This window comes from Pteropus medius, unplaced genomic scaffold (genome assembly GCF_902729225.1).
Source record: "Pteropus medius unplaced genomic scaffold, Ma_sr-lr_union100, whole genome shotgun sequence".
Lineage (NCBI taxonomy): Eukaryota > Metazoa > Chordata > Mammalia > Chiroptera > Pteropodidae > Pteropus > Pteropus medius.
This window is the reverse complement of record NW_024340699.1, coordinates 185,205-194,006: the sequence shown is the minus strand read 5'-3', so window position 1 is coordinate 194,006 and position 8,802 is coordinate 185,205. Positions and strand designations below refer to the sequence as shown.

The following is an 8,802-nucleotide window of genomic DNA, read 5'->3' as shown; positions in this document are numbered from 1 at the left end:
CTGTCTGAGGCGGGACTAGCGCTTCGGTTAAAGGACAGCTCTTTCAGTCAATGAACGAACGGCATCAGTGGCTTCTTCCTGGCGGAGGACGCCGGAAGTCGGATTTCTGGTGCGGTGCGGAAGGCCACTACAAGAGTAAACCTTGGGATCAGGTGAGTGCGAGGCGACGGCGTGGGGCTCCGTTCCGTGTGCGTGTTTTTCCGGGCCCCCCAGTTTCGTCAGGACGGACTGGGAATGGGGGAGACCTGGCGTGTAGTGCGCTCGTTCGCGGTTTTGTCCCGCGTTCTTCTGGGCGCGCCGCCTCCCCGCCGCTCGTGGAGCCCGGGGTGGGCGTGCCAGTGGGGCTCGGGGTTCCTCGGTTTGAGAAGGCCGAGCAGGTCTGGAGGATGGGAGCCCTGGCTTCTTGTTCCGCACCGCCGGTTTGCTAAGCTCTGTGGCCTCGTCGAGCTATTTGGCCTCTGCGGCCCTTGTAAATTGAGACTACCAACTGTACCCGCCCTTTCCAGGGGGCGATCCTGAAATCGCTGAATTAATAGGGACGGGGAAGGGGGGTAGGTCCCTAGTCTCATCGTCCAAGATTCCTCTAAAGAGCTTTTAAAAACTACTTTGTAGCAGTCCCATTCACAGTAGACAAAGTGAATTAGATGTCGGGGGGTGGGACCCTGGAATGCCTTCCTTTTTTGGTTTAGATCCCCTCCCAGGATGGAACAAACACTAGAGGGCCGATCTTGGGTCTAATAACCGGCCATGATACCTGAAAGTTTTTCTGAAGATTTTCATCGCCTTTGAAAAGTTCAGTCTAGAGAAGTGATAGAAAATTAACTAATTTCAGTAATACGTCAAGTTCCTTTAGTACAGCTGGAGGCTACGCAGTTTACTGATTTAAGAGAGCTTGTGCTCTGCTGCTAAAAAGACCAAGGATAATTCATGCTGTGTACTATTTACTAGCCTTTTGATCTGGTGCAGACACTTCCCCCTCATTGAAACTTGGGATCCTTACCTCTAAAGTGAAATTAATGATAGTACTTAACTCAGAATTGTTAAAAAGATTAAGAAGATACAAAACAATGGTGCTTGTCACGTAGTTAGCCTTGAGAAAATGGCAACTTAAATAGAATGCCATTAGTGCCGGGAAGCACAAAAACAGTACCCGCGGCCTAAGAAGGCTTGAGTGGGCTGAAACCTGGGCTGTCTAAAATTTATCGTGACCTACCAGATCAAAGCTTATTCTGATCTTAGGAATTATGTCGTGAATAAGAGAACATTCTCGTTTTGGGGACTTCCAGTGCATTATTTTGGAGTGAAGAGCTCAATAGGGCAAGTGAGTGAAAATGTTAACATTTGGAGACTGGGTGAAAAATATGGAACATTCTTTGTACTATTCATACAACGTTCCTGTAAATCTGAATTTATGTTAAAGTTTTAAAAAGTTGATAACAACTGTTTGCAACTGTCATAAATTAGTGAATAAATGAGACAGTACACAGTGTTTGTAATCGTCCACCCGTGGAGTTTTACCCCTTTTTTCTTAATGACTGTATAAACATGTAGGCATACTTTATCCAGCCCTCATATTGATGAAATCATAGGTTGATTCAGCTTTTTCTTCTTCAGTTCTGCATTAAACATCATTATCACATTTTTCGTGTACTTGTACCAATATTTTTATAGGACACATTTCTAGAAATGAAATTGTTGGTTCAAAGAATTTTTGGATACTGCCAAATTTAAATTCCAAATATGTTTGTTTCTTTTTCTGTCAATTGATATGAGAATTCTCATATTCTCTTGGGTGGTAGTGGCTTACCTGCTAGGAGTTGTTACATGGTGATTGTGATGGTGGCCTCTATGAGAGCTTAAGTGAATGGATGATCTTCACTCCAGAAGGCTTCTGTGAGGGACCAGGATAGCTAAAAGCCTGCTTCTAAAATTGGGATCACCATTCTGAAGAAACAGGAAGTAGAGTGTGACCTCAGCTGAGAATCAAGGCCTGCCACAAAAAATATTCTTACATTTGTTCAGTGATGGAATATTTGAAATCTTGATAATCCATTACATAGAAAGGACCCTTTTTAAAATTTGTTTTTAAAAAGTTTTAGCCTGAATATTTTCCCACCTTTAGCATTTGCCTTTCCTTGTCATCTTTTGTCTATTTTCCTTTTTAATGCATGTGTTTTAAAAAAAAAAGACATTAAATGGACCTTTATAGAGGATCTAGTGCTTTCCAGGCATTGTTCGAGGTACAGGAGATTGAGAGGGAGTAGCCAGTGAGGTAGGAGAAAAACATAAATTTAGCTGAGGGAGAAGGTGTGTGTATTGAAAAGAAAGAAAATGCTGCCGATAGGTTAAGATCACCTTAGAAAAATAGCCAATGGATTTGATGATGTGCTTATTTAATGACCTTGATGAGCACTTTTTGTGGAGATAGGAGATTGAAGCCAGGTAGATAATGATGAAAAGGAATAGTTAGTAAAGCAGTGAATTGTGGGCTGGTATAGTTACACTAACACATGATGCCCATGGCCACTGCCTCAATGATTCTCAGTAGCATTCTGCCACTGTGGCTTGGGAGAAACTCAGGGATGCTCCACAGCTGCCTCTAGAACTTCAGAAATTCCAAGTATTAAAACTACCTCTAGTACATCACTTGCCATTTCTGATGTTGGATGGTGGTGGTATATATCTTGAGAATCTGATAGAGTCAGTCTAAATGAGCACTTGGGATCTTCTCATTTTATGATATATTTAAGCTTAAAGTGAAATAGATGTTATCGTGGCCAGAGAAGAGATACACTTGGGTTTGACATTTCTGTAGTAGATGTTGAAAAGTTAATGTTGTTCACAAAAAATTGTAGATAGAGTACATGGCAGGAAAAAAGGGACGGAATTGGATCATCATTTTATCAGGCTCGGATGATACCAGCTGTCTGGAATATAGAATTGTTACATTCATAATTGCATTATAATGACATAATGTGAAAGTGTTTATTAGAGTTATAAGTAAGTATTCACTTTTGGAAATCTATAATATAAAACAAAAGTGATTGTGACATGAAATGGGGAGACAACATGGATAGGTTGTCTATGGGAAGATGTAGAGAAATGGGGCATAACTGGGGAAGTGTGGAATCTAGAAGATTTTCTTTATAGATGAAAATATACTACAGCATATTTTTTGTGCCTGTAAAAGAAGTAGAGAAGGGAAAATACTTAGATAATTAAGAAACATGATGCTAATTAGAAACGATGGCAGCCTTTCCCTGTTGTAAATGTTAGTTTTAGAAACTAAGATCATTTTGTCCTGGGTTCCACGCTGCCAGGCCCAAAAAAAAAAAAAAAAAAAAAAAAAAAAAAAAAAAAAAAGGAAAATGTTATGTCTCCAGTCACTCAATGTGACAGGATTGTTTTGCAGAGGTACTCTAAATCTTTGGTCTATTTCTGTAGGTTCTTGATCTTCCACAATGGGTGAACCACAGCAAGTGAGTGCCCTTCCACCACCTCCAATGCAATACATCAAAGAGTATACAGATGAAAACATTCAGGAAGGCCTAGCTCCCAGGCCTCCACCTCCAATAAAAGACAGTTATATGATGTTTGGCAACCAGTTCCAGTGTGATGATCTTATCATCCGCCCTTTAGAGAGTCAGGGCATTGAACGACTTCATCCTATGCAGTTTGATCACAAGAAAGAACTCAGAAAACTCAATATGTCTATCCTTATTAATTTCTTAGACCTCTTAGATATCTTGATAAGGAGCCCTGGGAGTATAAAAAGAGAAGAAAAGCTAGAAGACCTTAAGCTGCTTTTTGTACATGTCCATCATCTCATAAATGAATACCGACCCCACCAAGCAAGAGAGACCTTGAGAGTCATGATGGAGGTGCAGAAACGTCAACGCCTTGAAACAGCTGAGAGGTTTCAAAAGCATCTGGAACGAGTCATTGAAATGATTCAAAATTGCTTGGCATCTTTGCCTGATGATTTGCCTCATTCAGAAGCGGGGATGAGAGTAAAAAGTGAACCGATGGATGCTGATGATAGCAACAATTGTATTGGACAGAATGAACAACAAAGAGAAAATTCAGGTCATCGAAGAGATCAGATTATAGAGAAAGATGCTGCCTTGTGTGTTCTAATTGATGAGATGAATGAAAGACCGTGAAAGATGTTTGTCTTTTTTTTCCTTTCAGTAAATAGCATCATATAGTAGTTAATTTGCTCTAGGAGAATCTTAAAAGAGATATAACTAGTAGTTATATAAATGGCTTCACTCTCCAACAATATTCTCAGTTATGAGATGTCCCAGGCAGTAATTTCACTTTATGCCAAGCATAGGCATGGATGGCTACGTTAAGATTAATCAACTTAATCAAAGTACTGCTGTTGTGTGGAACATTCCTGTTTTTGGAGTTGCAGTAAACGTTGAAGATAATCCTCAGTAATAGCAAGCTTTCATTCTTGAAAAGTAGATCTGTTACTTGTTTTAAGAATGATAGATAAATAAAGAATATCAAGCTGTATAAATGTGAAATTATGAAATTTAAATTTTGTTTAAAAACCTGCTTAATCTCTAAAGTATCATAACATGTTAAAAGAGAGGAACTCCATAGAGTTATAAAACAGCAATTTTATTTTTCCTCTTGACTGCCCATGTAAACAAGCAATATCTCAGCCTCTTGCCTTTATCCTGGATGGTTCTTATGACTTTTTTCAGTCATTAAGTTTTTTGATCCCTTTTGGTTATAAACATTCATTTTAGTAATTAAAATGTTTATATAATTAGCTATACATTTCCTTTAAAGTTAAACTCAGATTTGCTTAAGGCTAGAAGCCTGCAATGGGAAGGGGGTTTGGTGGCAGAAACTATTAGATGTTCACTGGAGATTCTTTCTCCCCTCAGATGTTGCTGAAATAAGGCTGCCTTGCCATGGACTACATGTCCCCACTCCCCTTGCATCTATGGAAGGCCATGTGACTGAGTTCTTAGCAGTGGAATATGGGTGTAGAAATCCAAGCCTGCCCCATACTTGGATGATCCTCTATTCTCATCCACTGGTTGGATGGCCACACCCAGGACAACTTTGGAAGCCATCTTGAAGATGGTAAAGATTATCAGTTTGGATCCTTGAATGACTGAGGGCTAGGCCGCCTTTTCATTAACTGTAACCTTCTCCGCATCCCCAGCTGATTTGACTTTATGTGAGCAAGAATTCGCCTTATTTTAATCACTGAGATTTTATTCCTGTGTTTTTTTATGCCCTCCAACTTCACCACCAAAGTCTTGGTAGAGAGTCTGCTTTGTATATGAGGCTCTCTGTTGGCCTTTCTGTTAATGTAGGCCAATGGCTCTCAAAGTGTAGTCCTGAACCAGCAGCATCAGAATCACTTGGGGATTTGTTAGAAATGCAGATTCTTAGGCTTCACCCTAGAAATACTAAAACTCTAGGGGTCGTGCCCAACAAGATATTGTTTAACAAGCCCTCAGGTGTTTCTGATGCACACTCAAGATTTAAGAATCACTGATAAGGTAATGCCTTTTCCCAGATGTTCACTTTTGATTCTTCCCTCAGTCCCTGGTTTCCAGTATATCATCCTTAAGAAATTTGCTCTGTTAGGGTCTCCAGCCCTAGAGTTAACAAAGACCATTTTAAAGTGGCCACAGGTCAGCTCTGTATGTGAAACACTCATCCTTTTTTTTCAGAAATAGGAGTGTAGACTGTTCCCAAGTAGATCCTCTCTATTAGATAAACAGCTAGTTTGCAAGTCTGATTTTTTTCTGGTATGTGTTTGGTGTAGATCTTTGGGCTCCAGAGACTCCAGAGGACACAGTCCAGTCTCTCTTAAGCATCAGTTGAATGGGGAGGGGAGCCCCTCCATTTGGGGGAGCAAGCGAGACATTGTATAATACTCGAGCAACTCTCCAAACATGTCTTTATTTCTTTGACCTCAACCCTTTTATAACCTTGAGGATGTTGAGCTAAGAGGTACAAAACCAATTTTTGGCTGCTGTGTGGGAAAAAAACTAATTGAAACACAATGTTGCTCAGGAGTCACAACATTTGTATATGAATTTGTATGTGTGTTGGGAGAGAAGCGATTAAAATTCTAAGAATCTTAAATTGTGACTTTGAGAGGATTGGATCTTGCTAGTTTTTTAAAAAAAGTTTTGATGTGTACTATTATAGTGGAATGAAGGAGCACTAGTGGGCTGATAGTCACAAGCTTAGAAGCTTTATATAAAGTCTTCCAATCTTGCGAAGGTTAAAATAACCTCTCTGCACACCTGTTTATAATGAATATTCCTGATAGGTTGATTCCTCAAAGTGAAATACCTGGGTACCCTTTAAAATTACCAATCTAGGCCCCAAACTACAGAGATTATTTCCTTGTTCTGAAGTGGGGCCTTGGCATTGGTTTTAAGAATCTCTAGATTACTGTGCAGTGGGTTAAAGGAATGTTGTTAGTCTGTACTCTCTTCTTGAACTAATTTAATAAAAAAGATGAATTTGTTGATACTGTGTTACATGTTTGAACAATAAGCTGAACATCTAAACTCTGAAGAGGACTGGGAGAGTCTGTCTCCAGGGACTCAAACTCTGTCCAGACCCCGTCTCTGTCTTCACTGTCAGTTTAATTCTCTTTACAGCCCAACTCTTTTCATATAGATGGAGAACATGGTTGCTAATAGCTCCCAAGTGTTAAGTTTTTGTATACCAATACTTGGGAGTTGTCTCTCAAAAAAAAAAAAAATTACTGTGGAAAGCTAATGAACCAGTTTGAAAGGAGGAATGAGGGGTGGCATTCCTGATTGCAACTGGGTCAGGCAGCTGGGGCCAGGATCCTGTAAGATTTGACATTCTCCAAAATGTCTGTATGGGGGGCGGCAGTCCACCTCTCAGGGGAAAGGAGTTGCCTAGCTGACCATACTGTAGATATCTACATATTAAGCACATGTAAATTTTTGACAGCAAAAGTAAACGTACTAATTTATATTTACCTGATCTGTGTGAGAGTAGACACACACACACACCCTCATACCCATTTATTCATTCATTCATTCATTGTATTCATTTAGTGAATATTCTCTATATGCCTGATACTTGTTTAATTGCTGGGGGTTTCGAGAAAATGGAAGAAAGATGAACAAGAAAACGAATTTTTGAAGGTGGTGTGTTTGTGCCTTAACCATCCAACCATTAGAATACTCAGAAAAATCTTGCTTCCAGTTGTATTCCTATTGTTCAGAATGCCTTGTCCCTTTAGTCTTTTCAAGTTATGTTTACATGTTCACATTTGTTAAGGGCTATATGGTTTTTCAGAGAAAAGGCCTATGCTAGGTTCCTGCAGTCACTGGAAAGAGCAAGTATGAGTGTCTCATGAATTAAAAAGTTTGCATGATTTAAGTGAGGAAGGCTATTATGGCCACAACAGGGAAGAGGTTGGAGCTGGAGAAGCAGATGGGGTGTAGATTACAAGATTTAAAAGGCTAAGGGAAGGAGATTATACTAAATCTGATGATGGAAATTAATAGAAATTAATATAAATTTCTATTTATAGAAAAAATAGCTTTATTGACACTGTTGTAATCATTATGTACAGAAAGTCATTTTATCCTCAGAACAGCCCAATGAAATGAGTATGATTTTTACACCCATGTCACAGGCAAGGAAGCAGAGGCTCAGAGAGGTTATGTAATTTACCCACGGACACCACGCTAGTGAGTGGTAGAGCCAGAATTGTAAAATTCTAGTTTCAAAGCTGAAGCTCTCAATCACCATACTTTACCACATCTCTACCACATACTTTACTACATCATAGTAATAAGTCATAGGTAAGAAGTAGAGCCAAGAGTGGAATCTTATTTTGACACTATAAAGTTTATACTTTTAGACATTACATGATAGTGGACTGAGAGAGGAACAGATTTGTAGGTAGAAATTATGAGCTCCCTTTGAACGTGTGGGATAGTTTAAGTTCTTACAGCGCTAATCTTCCTGAAAACTTCTTGGGTAGGTATCCCCAATTTATGAAACAGCGTCAGTTTTGTGGTTTTACGGGTACAAAGCAGCAGCACAATTTCTGGTACTTAGTAAACTGTCAAAGGTCAATTACTAGTCTTCCTGCTAAGCCTTGTCTTTTGCATTTGCGTCAGATTGAAGAACTGGTTTTAAATTGCAATGTAATGAATCTAACAGTAAGTGGCACTCTTACCTCAAGTTTAGTAGCTACAGCCAGGTGGAGGTGTGGGTAAATGAAATGGAGAGAAACAGGTTCTGTTTACGGTATTGAACTTTATTCAACAAGTGAGACTTGCTACTTGTGTCTGTCTGAACTACAGAATCTTTTCTCTAAAAAAGGGTGTGATTTTTTCTCTAAAAAAGGGTGTGATTTTTTCAAAATAATCAGTATTATGTTGTGAATAAGAGTCTTGATGAGAGCCTTTCTCCCAGGGCTGTGTGGACAAACCTGGGGAAGACCTCAGGCATTATCGTTTGGTACTGAGTAAGACATTAAGATGCTTCTCATATTTGCATAACAAATGACCAAGATCTGTGAAGCTACTGGTTCCCTGCGCCCCACTCTAGGTTTAGAATAAGGGAAGACATTCAAAAGATGGGAATCCAGTGGAGAGATGTGGCTGGTCAGGAGTGCATTTTATCAGAACTGTTAGGAAAGATGCCTTTTGGGTCTTTACTGATTTTTACAATAATACATTCAGTAAATATGAGGCTCTACGATGAATACCATACAACCCATTAAGAGCCATTGAGAATGAAAGATATTCCAGAAATGATCAAAGT

At 39.5% G+C, this 8,802-nt stretch overlaps 1 protein-coding gene across 2 annotated transcripts; it reads left to right on the top strand.

The window, feature by feature from the left end:
* Positions 1–3: 3 nt before the first annotated feature.
* On the top strand, positions 4–6,516 carry MED7 (mediator complex subunit 7). 2 transcript variants are annotated; one of them, XM_039876511.1, is made up of 3 exons: positions 4–152; positions 3,445–4,086; positions 4,902–6,516. In XM_039876511.1, exons 2-3 carry the CDS (start codon positions 3,462–3,464, stop codon positions 5,096–5,098), a joined length of 822 nt encoding a protein of 273 aa, XP_039732445.1. In that variant the 5' UTR covers positions 4–152; positions 3,445–3,461; the 3' UTR covers positions 5,099–6,516. The 2 variants fall into 2 exon arrangements, with proteins under 2 accessions (XP_039732445.1, XP_039732453.1); XM_039876519.1 differs by lacking the exon at positions 4,902–6,516 and having other exon boundaries at positions 5–152; positions 3,445–4,532.
* Positions 6,517–8,802: the final 2,286 nt, after the last annotated feature.

Bases quoted from the DNA above. Each gene is read 5' to 3' on its own strand.
- MED7 (XM_039876511.1), top strand. From the start codon at position 3,462: ATGGGTGAACCACAGCAAGTGAGTGCCCTTCCACCACCTCCAATGCAA. The intron at 4,087-4,901 runs GTCATCGAAGAG...TTCTCCCCTCAG, and splicing joins ACAACAAAGAGAAAATTCAG to ATGTTGCTGAAATAAGGCTG.